At 48.1% G+C, this 20,326-nt stretch overlaps 1 protein-coding gene across 2 annotated transcripts in view; it reads right to left on the bottom strand.

Annotated features, from left to right (window-relative positions):
• Positions 1-20,017, bottom strand: part of LOC140719692 (tumor necrosis factor-like) — a 43,773-nt gene extending 23,756 nt beyond the window's left edge. The window contains exon 1 of one of the 2 annotated variants that reach the window (XM_073034495.1): positions 19,673-20,017. In XM_073034495.1, coding sequence (XP_072890596.1) covers positions 19,673-19,786 — 114 coding nt within the window. In that variant the 5' untranslated portion in view covers positions 19,787-20,017. Of the gene's footprint in view, positions 1-15,238; positions 15,384-19,672 lie in introns of those variants that run through there. The other variant, XM_073034501.1, reaches the window with a different exon arrangement.
• Between the last annotated feature and the right edge of the window lie 309 nt (positions 20,018-20,326).

The raw sequence follows: 20,326 nt of genomic DNA, 5'->3' as shown, positions 1-20,326 counted from the left end.
GAAACTTGTGTTAGATCAATCCTGAGTCCAACTTGTTAATGCAGACACGAAGAAGGCATGCTAGTGGCTATGTTTCGTTAGGAATTTCAGGAGATGTTGTATGTCACTAAAGAGAGGCTTCACAGAGTTGTACATTCGGCCGAGTTCATGTGGGCTGCACCCTCTCCACCACTGAGGGCATCTTCCCAACGGCAGTGCTTCATGGACGTGGCATCCTTCGTAAGGACCATCGGGGAAAGGAGGTGCTGGAGACTGAAGAGCCATACTCAGCATTTTAGGAACAGCTTCTTCCCCTCTGCTCTCAAACTTCTGAATGGGATACGAACCCATTAATACTACCTCTCTGTTCCTCTTTTGCACTCAATTTTTTTAAAAACTGTAACTTGTAGTAATTTGTTATCCCTGCACTGCCACAGAAGTAGACATTTCACAACATACATCAGCGACAATGAACCTGATTCTAACAGCGATAAACGTGAGGAACCTGGTAGTGATGGTCGGCAGGGGGGATTGAAGAGCCTCTTTCTGTGCTGTACTACTGCATGCCTCTACGGCAACGCCTCCATGTGAAATGGAGAGAATTAAAAAGGGCCACCATATTAATAGCAGTTGGCACGTAGCTGTTACAGCTCAGGGCATCCTGGAGTTCAGAGTTTAATTTCAGTACTGTTCTATAAGGAGACTCTGTATGTCCTCCCCATGGAATGCATGGGTTTTCCCCAGGTGCTCCAGTCTCCTCCCACAGTCAGTAGGTTAACTGGTCATTGTAAGTCGTCCTGTGATTAGATCAGCTTTAGTTGGGGTTTTGGAGCAGCATGACTTGCAGGGCCAGAGGGGTCTATTCCCCACTGTATCACAAAATAATTAAACAAACCCAAGCCTTGCAAAGCTCAAACCTGCACCAAAACCTGTTTCATTTCAGACTGAACACTGGGAGCTGGCCAGTGATCAGATGGAAGGGGCTCGTCCAAAGGAAATGTCCCTCCAACAGTCAGTCATGGAGGGGAAGCCCCTAGATTGCCGAGGATCTTAATCAGAGACAGTGAGTATAAATGCTTAATGTACATTCCCTTGTGAAGTTCCTTGCACTCCCACACAGTTTCGGTTGAATGTAGAGACACGCTGCCAAATTTCAGTGGATTTTTGTTCAGCAGTGGAATATAGTTTTATTTGCCACTCAGGAACTCCCAGCACGGTGGCCAGTACAAATGAAACTAACAGAAAGTGGTGGACACTGCCCAGTCCATCACAGGTGAAGGTCTCCCCACCACTGAGCACATCTGCAAGGAGCACTTCCACAAGTAAGTAGCATCCACCATCCAGGCCACGCTCTCCTCTCATCACTACCGTCGGGCAGGGGTACACAAATTGTAGGTTCATGAACATTTATTACCCTACAACCGTCAGGCTCCTGAACCAGCATGGATAGCTTCACTCAGCACAGCTGACTGCGTGACCTACAGATGCACTTTCAAAGATTCTACCACTCTCATTCTCAGTATTATTACTTTTTCTTGTGTGCACAATTTGTCTTCTTTTTGCACATTGGGTGTTTGCCAGTCTTTGTTGGTGTACAGATTTTTGTAACTTCTGTTACATTTTATTTTACTGTAAATGCCTGCAAGAAAATGAATCTCAAAGATTTTGAACATGCCCCTTTACCAGGGGACGGGGTCCACCGACAGACTCTGCAGAAACCGCCACTGGAATAGGGCTGACATATCCTGAGAGCACTGATAATTGTGCATCACTGTCAAAGTTCACTCAGACACTCCCGAAATCGAGACCCAAGTTGTTCTCCCTTCCTGGGAAGTTGTCCCATCACCGGATACCGGCTCCCTGAGCCTGAGCCAGCAGCGGTCAGCAACCACCCGTCTCTCGGAGTCCTGAGCACCACACAGAGGCCTCTCATTCTTCCTGCAAGTCTGGGTTCAATTTACCTCAAGTTCAAGTTTGTTGCCATTCAACTGTGTAATCTATACTGCCAAACGCAACAACTTTCCTCCGACCAAGGCGCACAACGCAGTACATATATTACTCACACTCAACACAAAGTAATATTACCACAAATAAGTTAACAAGTAATAACATGCATCCAGAGAAGTCGCCACTTCCTCCCATCGGGCAAGCCCCACTGCCCTTCCAGGCCCAGGAATCAACATCTGCACTCAAAAGTGCTGGAGGAACTCGGCAGGTCAGGCAACATCTGTGACAGGAAATGGACGGTCAACACCCTCGTGCCTCTGGGTAACAGCATCTACCCAAGATACTTGCCTCTGTTGGACCTTAGAAAGTGAGGTGGCCATTCACACCCTGCAATAAACTTGAACCTCATAAGGGATTCAGGCTCAGCTTGCACTTTTAAACACCAGCTCAAAGGCTATTTATTTAACCAACATCTTTTATCTTTCATTTTCATCTTGTCCCATTGTAAAGTGTTTTGAATGACATCATTTGTATTAAAAGTGCTCTGTAAAGAGGTCATTATTATTAAATTAGACATGATGGAATGGCAGAGCAGAACTGATGGGTCAAATGGCCCAATGGGTCTTACTTCTATGAGAATATTCTCAGGAGCCTGAAATCCACACCTGTCCAATGGCTCTCAAAAATGAGTGGAATCGTATGCCTGGAGATCCGTAGAAGAGTAACTTCAGCAAAACTCTACAAGTGTATCCAAATGTGCCCAACAACATTCCAGTTCATAAACTCATCGAAAATGCTCCTCCAACTTACCGACTCAAATCCTGAAATGGCACCAGTACTGGGACACCGACACGGACCCACCCCTCCCCCAACAGAGATCCGATCGACAACCCCACCTCGCTCCTCCCGGGCTTTGCTACAGCAACCAGGAAAAAACTGGCCGGGGCAAATAGATTCAGAAGTTGACATACCAAAACAGCGCGAACACTACATCGATGGAGCAGCTGACGAACCCCAGCTTGCCCCTGTGGTGCCCCAACCCAGGAGTGTCCTCCACCTCGTCCAAACATGCCCCCTGACCAAGATCTGACACAGCTTTAGTGCAGACCTTTGATGCGGCCATGAGCTGGAGGAGTAGCTTGACAAAAATCTATTTAAAGTGTGAATAGAAAAACTGCTGGCATTAGAAACAACAAAAGTCCCTCACCAGCATTAGGAAATACTAATATCCCCATCGACCCTAACCAATCTCTATTGATGCACCATTCTGTCTGAATGTATAACGGCTTGACATGACAACTTCTCTGCATGTGACCACAGAGACACTGCTCTGCACATGACAGGAACTAGCCTCTATGGACTCTGCAAACTCTTTTTGCTGCCTCTGTAGGAGCTTTGATGTACAGAGGGATCTTGGAGGTAAAGGCATGCTATCCTCCACTGGTCGGGCAATGAGTGAAAGAGTCAGGAGTCACTTTGCAACCTCGGTTAAGCTGCACTCGAAGTATTGTGTACAGTTCTGGTTGCCCCATTACAGGAAGGATGCATAGGCTTTGGAGAGAAGTTTAGCAGGGTGCTCCCTGGATTAAAGGGCATGGAGAGTTTAGACAAACCTGGAAACCTGGGTTGTTTCTCTGGAGTGTCAGAAGCTGAGGGGAAACCTGACAGAAGTTTATAAAATTATGGAGGCAGAGATAAAGTAGACATTCAGAATCTTCTCCCCTGGAGCAGAAACATTAAAAATTAGAGGACACACATTTAATGTGAGAGTGGGAAGTGTAAAGGAGATGTGCATGCAGAGAGTGAGGGCTCCCAGAACACACGGCCAGGGATGTGTTGGAAGCAGATACAACAGTGGAGTTAAAGAGGCTGTTCAGTAGACACGTGAATATCCAGGGACGGAGAGATACAGGTGGCAGGGTGGAGATAACAAAGGAGATGTAAGACGCTCCTTCCTGCCGCTAGCCTGCAGGTCACCTTTGGGCAAGGTGTAGCACCTGCTTAGAGCCCCCTCCCCTGATCAGGGTCACGTGAAGCCATGGCAGCAGGTGGTGGATGGCCGTTTGAGCAGCTGGTGCAGATCACAAGTCCTGGTTATGTGACCACTGATGCTAGGCAGACAATCTCTGAAGAGTATTGAGAATGGCTGGGTTCACCAGTCTTGTAGAGAAACTGCCCACAAGGCAATGGCAAATCACTAATGTACAAAAACTTGCCAAGAACAGTCTTGATCATGGGAAGACCACGATCGCCCAATTCATACGACACGACACATAATGACGACGGCAGCACAGTAACAGGCCCTTCCGGCCCAATAAGCCTGTCCAATTACATCCACGTGATCAATTAACCTACTAGTACGTCTTTGGAATGTGGGAGGAAATCAGAGCACACGGAGGAAACCCACGCAGTGACAGGGAGAATGCAGAATCTCCTTACAGACAGCAGTGGGAATTGAACCCAAGTGCCTGGTGCTCTAGTAGCACGATGCTAACCACTACACCAAAATGCAAATGTTGGTTACATACCTCAGGCAGGGAATTCCATTCACAAAGTGAAACAACTGACTCTGACCCACACAACTGCAAATTGCTCAATTCCTCTGAGGAGTTTATTCAGCTTTGTTCTCTGCCAAACAGTCATCTTTATTGATGGATAAGGAGGAAGTATTAACCATTATTATTCTAAGCCACATATTTTTCAGTGGCTTACTTCTGTTAAAGATCAAGTCTTAAGGATTAGCCTCATTTGTCACATGCACATCAGAATATCGAAACATACAGTGAAGTGCGTCAGTTGTGTCAACAACCAACACAGTCCAAAGATTGGGCAACCTGAAAGAGGCATCCCGCTTTCTGCACCAACGAAGTGCCTGGAGCATCCAGAGAAAACCCGTGTGGTCACGGAGGGGCCGGACAAACTCTCTAAGGACAGCGACAGGACTTGAACCCGTGTCGCTGGTGCTGCAATAGCATTACGCTAATCTCTCTGCTGCTGCGCCGACCCGAACTACCGGGGTGTACTGTTTGTTGTATACTCTCCATGTCTCAGAGACAAGAGCTCAGATGAGACCTCCTTCCAATCTTAGCTCTCACTGAACTGGAAACTCCCTGCATTATAGAACACGGGACAGGAGCATCCTGGTGAGATAGTTCTTTTGGGTTTAATTTTCCAAAACTCCCCAAGTCTGGGGAAGATTCCACTGGAGAGGAAAATAACGTTTCTTTTTATTTAATGAAAAAAGGGAAACAGAAAGCAGGAAACAGTTATCTTAACATAAACCTTCAAGAAATAAGTTCAAGCTACTAGAAACATAGAGTCTTCACTCCCTCCATAGTTGCTGCCTGGCTTGCCGAGTTCCTCCAGCATTTTGGAACATAGAACACTAGGCACGCTACAAGCTATTCAGCCCACAATGTTGTGCTGACCTTTTAACCTACTCTAAGATTAATCTAACCCATTCCTCCTACAAAGCCCTCAATTCTTCTCTCATCTGTGTTCTATCTAGCAACTTCTCAGGTGTCCCTAATGTAACTGCCTCTCTCACCTGGGTGTTCCAAGCACTTGCCACTCTCTCTGTAAAACACTTACCTCTCACATCACCCCTGTACAGTCACCTTAACATTATAAGACCATGAGAACATGTTCATAACATATGAACAAAATCAGGCCATTTGGCCCATCAAGTCTGCTCTGCGATTTCATCATGGCCGATCCATTTTTCCTCTCAACCCCAATCTCCTGCCTTTCCTCCATATCCCTTCATGCCCTGACTAATCAAGAATCTATCCGCCTTAGATACATAAACATCTGGCCTCCACAGCTGCCAGATTCACCTCTCTCTGGCTAAAGAAATTCCTCCTCATCTCCAATCTAAAAGGATGTCACTCTATTCTGAGGTTGTGCCCTCTGGTCTTAGACTCTCCCACCATAAGAATCATCCTCTCTACATCCACTCTATCAAGGCTTTTCACCATTCGATAGGTTTCAATTAAGTCATCCCTCATTCTTCTGAATTCCAGTGAATACTGGCCCAGAGCTAAACACTCTTCATATGACAAGCTGCTTAATCCCGGAATTATTTTTGCGAACCTCCTTTGAAACCTCTCTAATTGCAGCACATCTTTGCCAAGATAAGGGGCCCAAAACTGCTCACAATACTCCAAGTGAGGCCTCACCAGCGCTTTATAAAGTCTCAACATTACATCCTTGCTTTTATGTTCTAGTCCTTTTGAAATGAATGCCAACTTTGCATTTGCCCTCCTCACCACTGACTCAACCTACAAATTAACCTTTAGAGAATCCTGCACATGGGCTCCCAAGTCCCTTTGGGCTCATGTCTTTTTTTGTATTTTCTCTTCATTTAGAAAATAGTCAGCACTTACATTTCTTCATCCAAAGTGCATGCCCGACACTGTATTCCATCTGTCACTACTTTGTCCATTCTCCTAATCTGTCCAAGCCCTTCTGTAGTCTATTTCCTCAAAAATACCTGCCCCTCCACTCATCTTTGTATCATCTGCAAACTTTGCAACAAAACCATCAACTTCATCGTGTAACACACGCAAAATGCTGGTGGAATGCAGCAGGCCAGGCAGCATCTATAGGAAGATTTTGGGCCGAGATCCATCGTCAAGTTTCAAAGCAGGTGCTCATGGTGGAACTGACAGTGCCTTGGGAAGACCAGATTGAGGTGGTGTGTGAATGTAAGAAAACCAAATACCAGGAGCTGGTAGAGCAGTGCCAGGGACAGGGGAGGAGGGCACGGCGCGAGGTGAGTTGTATCAGTTTTGCTGGCTGCTCACTGTACAGATCCTACTCTCTCCTTGACATTACAGGAGCTGCAAAGAAAAGAGCTGTCAGGACCATCACAGGCTCCTGAGTGAGACTCCAGATGGACATATGGATCAAGAGGTATGACCTACTAAGACAGAAGCCAGGGCCTGATCAACCCTGGTTAGGTCACCTGGGTGAGAGTGTCGTATGTTCAACAACCCAAAACCCTGATACAAGGATGTTATGGAGAGCATACCTTATGAGAATAATTCACTTGGCCTTTTCTGCTTGGAGCGACGGAGGATGAGAGGTGACCTGATAGAGGTCTATGAGATGATGAGGGGCATTAATCGTGTGGATAGCCAGAGGCTTTTTCCCAGGGATGAAATGGCTAACACAAGGGGGCATAGTTTTAAGGTGCTTGGAAATAGGTACCAAGGGGACGTCAAGGGTAAGTTTTCCCACACAGAGTGGTGGGTGCACTGTTGGTGGTGGTGGTGGAGGTGGATACAATAGTGTCTTTTAAGATACTCTTAGATAGGTACATAGAGCCTAGACAAATAGAGGGCTATGCGGTAGGGAAATTCTAGGCAGTTTGTAGAGTAGGTTACATGGTTGGCACAACATTGGGGGCCGAAGGGCCTTTAATGTGCTGTACATTTCTGTATTCTGTGTTCCAGCCCATCTGTGGATGCGCTGGGACACAGCACAAATGCGTCTGGCCAGTTTATTGTTCTTTGAATATGTGTGTTCAACAAATCACAAGGTTTAGATTTCCATGGGGCTTTTGATAAGGTTGCCACATCAAGGGATATTGTAAAACTGAAAACCTGATGGTGTGGGAGGTGATCTTCTGATGTAGCTCAAAGTTCGGCTTGTTGAGCAGCAAGAAATAGGCATAAGCAGGCCTTTCTTTGCTTGGCAAGATCTAACAAGGTCTGTGCTGAGGACAAGTTTCACAATTCATATCAAAGGTGCTGATAAAGCTATTGAAACTGTTAGCGGTTGAATCAAAGAGTCACAGGGCAGGGAAAAGGCCCTTTGGCCCAAAAGGTCCAGAGTAACCAGGCTTCCATTGCCTTTGTCTAATTTCTCATTCCTCATGATAGGGTCATTAAGAAGGCACACAGATAGCGTGCCTTTACTAGTCAAAGCTTTGAGTTCAAAAGTCAGGAAGCTATGTTAGGCCCCATCTGGAGTATTGCATACAGTTCTGATCACCCCACTATGAGGAGAATGCTGAGGCTTTGGAGTTGCTGCAGAGGAGGTTCACCAGGATGTTGCTTGCATTACAGGGCATGTGCCAGAACGAGAAGTTGGATAAACGTGGGTTGTTCTATTTGAAGTGGCAGAGGCTGAGGGGAGATTTGATAGTGGTTTATAGAGCAGACGGTCAATATCCCTTCTCCTGCATTGAAATGGCTAATTCTGGAGGGTATGCATTTAAAGGTGAGAGGGGGTAATTTCAAAGGGGGTGTGAGGGAAAAAGCACAGTGCTTGGAACGTGCTACCTGAGGTGGTTGCAGAGGCAGAAACATTGGAGACTTTTAAGAGATGTTTACATAGGCATATGAATGTGAGGAAAATGGAAGAATACGGACAGACGACAAGCAGGAGACATCAGTTTACTCATCCTTTGATTACTAAGTTATTTGGTCCAGTACAACATTGTGGGCTGAAGGGTCTGTTCTTGTAGTGAACTGTTCTATGTTTTATGTTCTATAATCAAAGACCCCACCCACTCTGGACATTCCCTTTTTCCCCCGCTCCCATCAGGTAGAAGATACAAGGCATGTCCCACCAGACTCAAGGACAGCTTCTTCCCTGCCATTACTAAACTCTTGGACAGACCTTTCATACATTACAGATGAATATTTGATCTCCCAATCTGCCTCGTCTTGGCCCTTGCATGTTTGTTGTTTTCCCACACTGTACTTTCTCTCTAACTATAACACTACTTACACCCATTATGCCCCGCCCCCAAGTTTCATCAGATTGGTGTCGCTTGTTAACACATTCAACATATTTCACTGAATGTTTTGATGTACGTGTGACTAATAAATGCACCTAATCTAATAAATGACTTTTTTTAAAAAAAGATACAGCACATTAACCAGCCCTTCTGCCCCAACGAGCCCACACCACCCAATTACACCATGTGACCACCTTACCTACTAACCCACACCTTTAGAACGTGGGAGGAAACCAGAGCACCCAGAGGAAACCACGCAGTCATGGGGAGAACGTACAAACTCCTCACAGACAGCGGCAGAATTGAAGCTGGGTCGCTGGTGCAGTAATAGTGATATGTTAATCGCTATGCTAACGTGCCGGTCCATGAATCGAAATCTACTGTTTTCTGTCAGTACTTTCTCGATGTATTACGTACGGAACGATCTGCCTGAATGGCATGCAAACGAAAGCTTTTCACTAACACAAGAAGCTCTGTATCCTGAGCAAAATATGGAAGAACTCGACAAGTCAGACAGCACCTATGGTGGGAAATGGTGCCCAGTAACTAACCTATCAGTATCCCCCGGAGCTTTCTTATGCTTCTTCACAATTTACCTATACCAATTCTGTACGGCGAATGGCAGCAAAGGTAGAATGAGTGGTGGAAACCTCTTCACTGGATTTTGGTGTATGTGACATTAATAAACCAATACCTTCTGGAAATCCTCAAAGCAAAATTGCTGGTTCCGCTTTGTCTACAGCTCATGTTATTGTGAGGGGATTTGAATGAAAAAGGAGGGAAGTTGAACTTTAGTTATAGAGGGCACTCGCCTGGAGTTTGGTTCCTCACTCAGTTTACAGCTGAAATAGGTGAGTTGTCTTCTGGGGAAAGGCTGGACGGGAAAGGCTTGTGACCGTGGGAGTCAGAGCGAAGGATATGTGATCCCTGAGAGAAGCAGAGACAAGACATAAAGAAAGGAGGGGAAAAGGAAGGGAAAAGGGAGGAGGAAAAAGAAGAGAGTGAGGAAGGGGGAGAGACAGAAGAGGGAGAATCAAAGACAAAGGGACAGGAAAAGTAGGAAAGAGAGGGGGAAAGAGAGGGGGAAAGAGAGGGGGAAAGAGAGGGGGAAAGAGAGGGGGAAAGAGAGGGGGAAAGAGAGGGGGAAAGAGAGGGGGAAAGAGAGGGGGAAAGAGAGGGGGAAAGAGAGGGGGAAAGAGAGGGGGAAAGAGAGGGGGAAAGAGCAGTAACAACAGTAAGGAGGGGTGAAGCAGAAGGGGAAGAGAGAAGGTGAGAGTGAGGAGCTTTGACAGAGATCAGGAGGGGTAGAGATGAAAAGAGGGCAAGGGTAAGAAAAATAAAAAAAATAGGGGGAGTGGGGCACAGAGTGGGAGGTGGAATAGTAGATATAAAGGAGAGAGGGAGACTAGGGGGGAGGGGGAGGGTTAGACATTAAATTAAACTGGCCTGATAGCTGTGATTTTGGTCCTTTGACTTGACTCCCCACTCCCCGTCCACCCTTGCAGAGGTGGCCAGGCCTGCCACAGGGAGAGGTCGTGTGGAGAGCAGAGAAGAGTGCACTGAAGCACTCTTGATTACTGAAATCACACAGTGTCAGGCTGTCAAGACTCCCTGTGTGCAATAACTAAACCATTACCTCACTTTGGGGAATTCCCTCACCTTCTGTGCTTCCCACTTAATCATATTCAAATTACAAGGAGAACGGGTGAGGCTCAACTGTTCTAAATGTTCCACTAGCAGAACACAGTCAGTGTGATTTCAGTAGCAGCACAATGGGACTAGGCAGACTCATAGTTCAGCATGGACTGGATGAACTCTGCTATGGATGGTCCCACAGCCGGAGGTGGGTTGAGCATGGGGATTAAGCATTTGGCACGCTCCGGAAATGCCAAACAAAGCTTAAGGATCTTACCCCGGGAGAGGAAGGAAACACCTGGGGGCAACTTGAAAGACTGGCCCAGGACAGAGGGCCCTGGCAAGCTGCTGTCCACTGCCTATACCCAGCAGGGGTGATGAGCTTAGGTAGACTAGACGGGAAAAGCACCAAAGTCTTCTCTGACTCTTTGCACAGTGATGGTCTAAGGCAATCCCAATCCTTTTTATGCCATACACCCTACCATTATCCATGGGGCCCGTGGACCCCAGGTTGGGAGCCCCTGGTCTAAAGGTTGTTGGGGTGAAGGAGTCAGGGAATGGGCTGCAGGGATTTCTGCACCATTGTCAGATTGGGGCAGGTTATCAGGAGGACATGCGAAGGGGAAATGGGCCTTCCTTGTGTCCCGGGGAACACAACCCACTTGTGAAGAAACACTGCCAGATTTTCCTCATAAACACAAGGGATTCTGCAGATGCTGGAAGTCAAAATGCTCAAAACACACTCAAACTGCTGGAGGGACTCAGCAGGGGTATATGGAGGGGAATCTAAGGAGGGGAATATGCAGTCCCTATATTTCTGGCCAAGACCCTTCGTCAGGACTGGGAAGGAAGGAGCGTGAATAAGAAGGCAGTGGGAGAGGAAAAGGAGTACAAGCTGGCAGGTGGGAGGTGAAATTCTGACACGTCTCTCCACAGCCAGAATGAAGCCACAGTCAGCTGGGGGAGCAACACCTCATACTCTGGCAACACACACAAAATGCTGGTGGAACACAGCAGACTCGGCCCGAAACGTCGACAGTGCTTCTCCTTATAGATGCTGCCTGGCCTGCTGTGTTCCACCAGCATTTTGTGCGTGCTGCTTGAATTTCCAGCATCTGCAGATTTCCTCGTGTTTGCTTTTGAATCTCATACTCTGCCTGGGTAGCCTTAAACCTCATGGCATGGATATCGATTTCTCTATCTTCTGGCAATTTCTCCCACTCCTCTTTCTTTTTCATCACTTTGGTCCCCCTCTCACCTGCCTTTAACCTCCCTCTGGTTCCCCTCCTTCTTCCCTTTCTCCCATTATCCACTCTCCTCTCCTATTAGATTCCTTCTTCAGCCCACCGCCTCTTCCACCTATCACCTCCTAGCTTCTTGCATAACTTCAAAGCATCCCATCTCCTGTACTCAATCCATTGATTCTTCCTTCATCCTCCCCTCTCCCACCTTTACCTAACACCTTATGCTCAGACTTTATACCCCTCTCCCTGCCCCTCACGAGTGCTGTTATTTTTTGTTATGTAAGTCTGATTTATGTCCTTTTGTGTTGCTGCAGCAAAAAGCTAATTTTCAGATCGATTTATCACATGCACTTGGAAACATAGAGTGAAATACAGGTACGTAATTCACTGAAAGTGGCACCACAGGCATATAGGGTCATAAAGGAAGATTTTGGCGCATTGCCCTTCATAAATCAATGGATTGGGTGCAGGAGATGGGATGTTGTTTTGAAGTTATGCAAGACAGTGAGGCCTAATTAATGTGCAGTTTTGGTCACCTACCAACAGGAAAGATGTAGATAGGGTTAAAAGAGTACATGAGAAAACTTACAAGGATGTTGCTGCGTCTGGAGAACCTGAGTTATAAGAAAACATTGAATAGGTTAGGATTGTGTTCTTTAGAATGCAGGAGATTGTGACGAGATTTGATAGAGGTATATAAAATTATGAGGGATATAGCTAGGGAAATGGAAACAGGCTTTTTCCACTGAGGGTGGGTGGGATTACAACCAGAAGCCATGGCTTAAGGGTGAAAGGCGAAAAGTTTAAGGGGAACATGAGGTGGAACTTCCTCACTCAGAGGGGCATGAGAGTGTGGAATTACTGCCAGAATAAGTGGTCCATACAAGGTTGTTCATAACGTTTAAGAAAAGTTTGGATAGATACATGGATAGTAGGGATATGGAGGGCTATGGCCCCAGTGCAGGTCAGTGGGCATAGAAGTTTAAATGTTTTTACAGCATGGACCAGATGGGCCTGTTTCTGCGCTTACTTCTCTATGACTCTAAACACAACCCAAGGATGTACTGGGGGGCAGCAGCCCGTATGTTGCCACATATTCTGTGCCAACATAGCATGCCCACCTTGTTCGGCAGAACAACACAACACAGACCACAACAAAACAGATCACATCGAGCAACACAAACAACAACAGTAAAACAAGTCTCATTCCCCTCTCCCAACACACATACTCACTCCTCTAACTGCACAACAGGCCGTGACACTGCACAAACACAGAAGACTCTGCAGATGCTGGAAGCACAATGCAGGAGGAACTCAGCACATCAGACAGCATCTGTGGAGGGGAATGAATGCTGACATTTTGGGACATGAGCATTCATCAGGATGCGAGAGAAAGGGGAAAGATGCAGACAGAATTCATGTATCCTGTGTAAGTATGCCTATGACAACAATAATCACAGGCTTTCTGAATGACTCCTCAACCTGTGGCCTTTGTTTTAGATACCTCTGACACAGGGAAAGATGCTCAATAGATCATAGAAATCTACAGCACATTACAGGCCCTTCAGCCCACAATGTTGTGCCAGCTAAGCAACCTACTCTAGACACTGCCTAGAATTTCCCTAGCACATAGAGCTCTATTTTTCTAAGCATGTACCTATCCGAGAGGCTTTTAAAAGACCCTATCGTATCCACTTCCACCACCATCGCTGGCAGTGCTTTCCACGCACTCACCACTCTCTGTGTGAAAAACTTACCCTTAACATCCCCTCAATACCTTTTCTCAGCCACCTTAAAAATATGCCCTCTCGTGTTAGCCATTTCAGCCTTTGGCTATCAACATGATCAATGCCCTTCATCATCTTATACCTCTATGTTCTCTCCCCTGTGTCCCCCGCATTGCTTTGGGCAGTCAATCAGGTCTCCTCCTCAGCCCCCACCACTCCAGGGTATACAGATCTACCGGAGACAGCTTTCTGACTGGCTGCATCATTTTCTGGTCACTTCACAGGATTGGAAAAAAGTTACACAAAGTTGAACACTCAGCCAGCTCCATCATGGCCACTAGCCTCCCCAGCATCCAGGCCGCTTCAAAAGGTGGCATTCACCACTAAATATCCTCACCATCCGGGACATGTCCTGTCATCTTTACTATCATCAGGGAGGAGTTATAGGAGCCTTCAGACATTCATACAACATTTTAGGAACAGCTTCATGAACCCATGAACGATTTTCTCTCTTCTTGCACTACTGAATATATTTTATATTTCTTATGGTAATTTTTTTTTTACATCTTGTACCGTTGTACTGTGCCAAAACAGCAAACTTCACAACATATGTCAGTGATTATAAACCTGATTCATATTCTGGGAATTGGCTTTACTCTGCTCCCAACCCCCAGGACATGGTCCACTATGGGAGGGTTTCTCTCTTCCCCATCCTTTCGGCCAGTTGAGTTCCAACACACCCACTCACCCCCACTTGCTAATGAAATCGCTTCTTCTCTCCTCCTGTCACCTCTATCAGTTTCTCTGCAAACTCCTCTGTGCTCATTCCTCTGTTCCACCCTCCTGAGCTTTCACTTTCACCCAGTGCCCACTCCATCATTCTGCGGTCCAAATCAGAACTCAGGACAACTTTCTTCTTTCACCTTCTGCCTACTCTGCTGTTTCGTTTCCTCCACCTCCCATTTCTTCTCAGTTTATTCAAATACACTGGCCGTGTTTCCTCCCTCTCTCTGCTCCTGCACTCTCTCCTTCAATAGCTGCTCCTGCTCGCTCTGTCCCCACCTTCCCCCTCTCTGCCCTGCACTCCACCTTTCTGCCCTTGCACACACTCTCTCCCTCCACCACTGTACTCTTTTCCCAGATGCTACTTGGCCTGCTGAGCTCCTCTAGCATTTTGTGTGTGTGGCCCCAGCACAATTCTAGCTGACTGGATTTGACACAAATGACATTTCACTATGTTTCAATGTATGTGACAAATAAAATTCATCCTTAATCTTCTATCTTTCTTCCTCAGTCTGTGGCATTCCCTCTGATCCTGCACTCTCACTCTCTCATTCAGCAGACTGACTCTCTGAATGCTGTTGTTCCGCCCCTTCTCTCTGCTTTTTTTTCTGCTCTGCTCTCCACTCCCGTCTCCCTGCTCGCCACTCGCCTCTCCCCCATTAAAGACGACAGGGTAACCCTCCAGCTGGCAGAGCAGCGTGGGGGATCAACCCATTCAAGTCGTTCCGCAGACAGGAGAAGAGGCCATTCTGCCCAACGCTCCCGATCCTGTCCGTGCTCACGCTCCTTTTTTTTCTAACTCAGGTGCTCACGACTTTTCCGGAGTGATTTAGAAACCCGGCCCTCCTTGCGGAGCGGGTTCCAGCTCTCTGCAAGCCTTTGGGTGTGGCGTTGTTTCTTAGACGGCTCGGGCCAAGGTCCAGATTGACTGCTGTCCCAGCGGCCGGCACTGAGCAGATAGATATGTCAGTAGTCTGAGGCGCCGAGCTGCGTGACTCGTCTCTCAGGGCGGTTCCTCTCCGAACACCTCCCTTCAGCCTGACCCACACACGGGAGTTTAACTCCTTCTGTGCTGCAGCCGTTCTCCGCGGCGCCGGGTCGCGGATTTAACCCCGGATTTCCGGCGTGGCTCGACCCTATCCGAAAAAATGGGAGCTTGGACGGTGCGGGCCTACCTGGAGCCACCCACGGGTGGAGCTTGGGTCGTCCCTGGGAGTAGATGCGGGCCTCGCCATGGAAGCGACAAGTGACCGGCAACCGCTCAACCTGAGGTCAAAACCGGAGGGTGGGGCGGAGGGAGACGCTACTCACTACTGTCATTGAGAGAGGGAGCGGGGCGAGGCAGAAAAATGGGTGTGTTTTGAAAGGCAGCAAGCAACAAGACAGGACGGAGGGGAGGGGAGGGGCAGGGCGAGAGATGGGGAAAAGACAGGGGCAGTAGGAGAGACGGGGAAATAGCGGGAGGGGGAGCAGGAGAATAATAGGTGCGTGGGGAGAGGGAGTGAGTCAGGGAGACGGGGGAAGGGGCAGGAGAAGAAAAATGGGAGTGTGGTGTGAGGCAGAGGGGTAGCAGGAGAATAATAGGTGCGTGGGGAGAGGGAGCGAGTCAGGGAGACGGGGAAGGGGCAGGAGAAGAAAAATGGGAGTGTGGCGTGAGGCAGAGGGGTAGCAGGAGAATAATAGGTGCGTGGGGAGAGGGAGCAAGTCAGGGAGACGGGGGAAGGGGCAGGAGAAGAAAAATGGGAGTGTGGTGTGAGGCAGAGGGGTAGCGAAAGAGGGGGAGGGAAGAGACGAGCGGGGGAAGAGAGAGGTGTGCGACAGACTAGGATTGATCGAGAGATGTACACATGTGCTGGAGGAGCTCGACAGGTCAGGCAGCATTTATGGATGGGAATAAAGAGTTAATGTTTCGGGTCGAGACCCTTCATCCGGATTGAGGGGAGGGAGGGAGGGAGGGAGGGGGAGAGAGAGAGAGAGAGAGAGAGAGAGAGAGAGAGAGAGAGAGAGAGAGAGAGAGAGAGAGAGAGAGAGAGAGATTGGTAAAGCTTGGTAAAGAGTGTAGCAGCGTGATGAGAATGTAACTGAAGGAAGGGGAGACAAATAAGACGGACAGTGAGGGGCAGAAAACAGACAGCGGACAGTGAGGGGCAGAAAACAGACAGCGGACAGTGAGGGGCAGAAAACAGACAGCGGACAGTGAGGGGCAGAAAACAGACAGCGGACAGTGAGGGGCAGAAAACAGACAGCGGACAGTGAGGGGCAGAAAACAGACAGCGGACAGTGAGGGGCAGAAAACAGACAGCGGACAGTGAGGGGCAGAAAACAGACAGCGGACAGTGAGGGGCAGATACTGATAACGAAACGAATGGCAATAAAGAGACAGAGGTGAAATAGAGTGCTGGAGAAACACGGTGAAAACATGATTGCAGGAAGACAGAGACGGCTGTCTCCGCTGTCAATCCCAGTCCCTGCACAGTCCACTGCTCCGTTCTCCAGGGATGTCCCACCACGGAGTAGACACCTACATAACACTAGGAGACGAAAGCACCAGGGCTGGGATTTTTTCAAAAACTTCTGTTAAGTCTTCTGAATTGGGAAGGAGGTTCAGAGGTTCATGGCTCATTGCCACACTGTGGAACTCTGAGCTATTTCCATTGGGGAGAAGGGAAGGTAGCATCCACGCCAGAACTACCAGAGTCAAAGACAGTTACTATCCCCAAGCAGAAAGACTGATCAACACCTCCACCCACTCATCCACCCCTCCACAGCTCCAACCACCACTACCTTATCATTTCCTGTCAACGTCACCTTATGTACAGACTCTCCTCTATCACTTTATAGATATATAATCAATGTATATAAACGGTCTTGTATAGTTATACTTACTGTGTTATTTATCTTATTGTGGCTGTTTTGTGTTGCATCGGATCCGGAGTAACAGTTATTTCACAGGTCAAGCAGCATTTAGAAATGAAGCAACACACACAAAATTCTGAAGGAGCTCAGCGGGCCAGGCAGCTTCCGTGGAAACAGCAAACAGTCGATTCTTCGGGCCAAGATCCTTCTTCAGCACCCCAGACTAGAAATGAATAGGTTAGCAGGCCTGATCAAGGGTCTTGGGCCGGTACGTCCACTGTTTATTAATTTCCTTGGATGATGCTTGACCTGCTGAGTTCCTTCAGCATTTTGTGCGCGCTATTCTGGATTTCCAGCATCTGCAGAATCTCCTGATAACAATTATTCTGCGTCCCTTTCCATTTGTGTACGGGACGCACTCTTGAATACTGGGCTACCACAGCAACCACTGCATTTAACGCCCCCCCCCCCACCCCCCGCATTATCCCAGGGCTCAGCTGAGGACCAGCTGGGAAATGCATACCGAACGAGTCCCGGTTCCCAACCCAGAGTGCAAAACTGGTTGTCCGGGAGCCTCCAGACCAGTAACCCGCGGCAAACCCCGGGGAAAAAGGGCCCGTACCTTCTTCAGTTTCAGCCAAGGGAGCGGGTTCCAGGAATTAGAGCGGCCAAAGGCGCGGAGAAATGGAAAACCCAGGGGAATTGTGTAGGCCACAGAGATCAGGAGGGCGGGGTGAAACGTGGTATAGCCCAGAAACAGACCCTTCGGCGCAACAAGTCCACACCTACCAAGATGCCCTATCTAAGGTCATCCCATGTGCCAGCGTTTGGGCAATAACCTTCCAAACCTTACCCATCCGTGAAATTATTGCACCTGCCTCAACCACTTCAGCAGATCACTCAATAGATGAACTATTCTCTGTAAAAGAAATGTTGTCCCTCAAGTTCTAATTAAATCTTTTCACTCAAACTTAACCTGCGCCCTCTCGTTTTGATTTCCCAACCCAAGACTGAGTGCACTCACCCTATCAATACCCCTCATGATTTTGTAAGGGCACCCTCAGTATTCTACACTCCTCCTTAATGTATTTAAGAAATGCCCTGGGATTTTCCTTAATCTTGTCTGCCAGCGTTATTTTGTCCCAATCTTTGTCATGATAAGGTCACAAGGAATGAAGCCCTCGCCTTTCCTGAGATTCGAGGGAGAAAGTCGAGGAACTTGCTAAAGAATCAGAATCAGGTTTATTATCACCGGCATGTGTGGTGAAATGTGTTAACTTAGCGGCAGCAGTTCAATGCGATACATAATCTAGTAGAGAAAAAAATAAATAAATAAAATAAAACATAATGATAGATAAACAAGTAAATCAATTATGTATATCGAATAGATTTAAAATAATGTGCAAAAACAGAAATACTGTATATTAAAAAAGTGAACACGAGGAAATCTGCAGATGCTGGAAAATTCAAACAGCACACACAAAATGCTGGTGGAACACAGCAGGCCAGGCAGCATCTGTCGACGTTTCGGGCCGAGACCCTTCGTCAGGACCCTTGTGCGTGTTATTAAAAAAGTGAGGTGGGTTCCAAAGCTTCAATGTCCATTTAGGAATCGGACGGCAGAGGGGAAGAAGCTGTTTCTGAATCGCTGAGTGTGTTCCTTCAGGCTCCTGTACCTCCTACCTGATGGTGACAGTGAGAAAAGGGCATGCCCTGGGTGCTGGAGGTCCTTAGTAATGGATGCTGCCTTTCTGAGGCACCGCTCCCTAAAGATGTCCTGGGTACTTTGTAGGCTAGTGCCCAAGATACTAGATTTACAACCTTCTGCAGATTCTTTCAGTCCTGAGCAGTAGCCCCTCCGTACCAGGCAGTGATGCAGCCTGTCAGAATTCAGTAGCCCCTCCGTACCAGGCAGTGATGCAGCCTGTCAGAATTCAGTAGCCCCTCCGTACCAGGCAGTGATGCAGCCTGTCAGAATTCAGTAGCCCCTCCGTACCAGACAGTGATGCAGCCTGTCAGAATTCAGTAGCCCCTCCGTACCAGACAGTGATGCAGCCTGTCAGAATTCAGTAGCCCCCCCGTACCAGACAGTGATGCAGCCTGTCAGAATGCTCTCCACGGTGCAACTATAGAAGCTTTTGGGTGTATTTGTTGACATGCCAAATCTCTTCAAACTCCTAATAAAGTATAGCCGCTGTCTCGCCTTCCAGCTTCATGATTTCAAAGGCCGGGTGATGTCTAGAGGCATCACCCTATTTGTGAATGAGAGCGAAAGAGAAACAAAGGTAGAGAGATATAGATAAAAGGACACAGAAAGAGCGGTAAATAGAGGGGAAGAGAGAGAGAGATAAAGAAATGTACGTACTAGAGACAGAGGCATGGGGAAATATAGATAGATAGAGATAGACACAAGGTTTGAATGGGATCTGGCCTCCAACATCTCCTTCCCTTGACAGATCAGGGTGGGGTCTTCACCGTAACCGAGGCGTGCCCGTTGCCCAGGCCAACATTTCCCTGCCCCTATCCTCTGCTGAGGAGCCAGGCACCTTCCGGCAGGGAATTCCACTCTGGGATCCCGGCTTTGACACCAAGTTAGCGGCGGGAGGGCAGAGGAGGGTGGGGTATGCAAAGAGGTTCGCAATTATGCCCCCACCTCCCCTACGGACGGTGGACGGTCGAACGGGGGTAGGCTGAGTAGGAAGGAGAGGATCCCATCTGAGATGTTGAAAGGCGAGCGTGGGGTGTCCACCTACCTTCCTGTAGTCGCCAGTTGTCAGCAGGTAACAAGTCATCCCCACGAAGGCAACTGTCAGAGCCGCGCACCACACAAAGAGGACCACCACTATCTTGAACCCCACTTTCGCCATCTCCCAGTGGCAAGGCAGCAGAGCGCCCCGTCCCCCCTACTGGTCAGCTTGTCCCGGCTGACCCTCCCGCGTCGCTCCAGCGCCCCTCTTCCCCAGAGTGCGGGAGGTAGCCGGCTGCTCGGCAGGGAGAAGCTGCACTGACAGATGCTCTCAGGCAGGGCCTAGGGCTCTCCTGAATTCCCCCGGCCGGTGGAGTTCCCCGCTGGGAGGCGACGCTCTCTGTGCAAGAGAGGACCGTCCCTCCGCGATCTGCACTCCACAGTCGCCAGTCAATTTAAACCCTCGGCCACCCACGTGCTTATCATTTCATTGGGCGCTCTGAGCTGGGTGGGTATGTGGGAGGGGGAGAGATGAATTTGCCTGAAGGCAAGTGGGGGCTAGAGTTAATAACCTCATTTCAAAATACGAAGTCCCACTCTCTCATACACACATAGCTGCTTCCTGAACTGATTTGTCAAACTGCTTTGTGTTAACTATTTAAGTCCTGATGTGTACTCAATAACAATCAGAACCTGATGCATTATCCCTGGCTTGTATGAT

This window comes from Hemitrygon akajei, chromosome 2 (genome assembly GCF_048418815.1).
Source record: "Hemitrygon akajei chromosome 2, sHemAka1.3, whole genome shotgun sequence".
In the NCBI taxonomy this organism is placed as follows: Eukaryota; Metazoa; Chordata; class Chondrichthyes; order Myliobatiformes; family Dasyatidae; genus Hemitrygon; species Hemitrygon akajei.
This window is presented reverse-complemented; position numbering and strand designations above follow the sequence as displayed.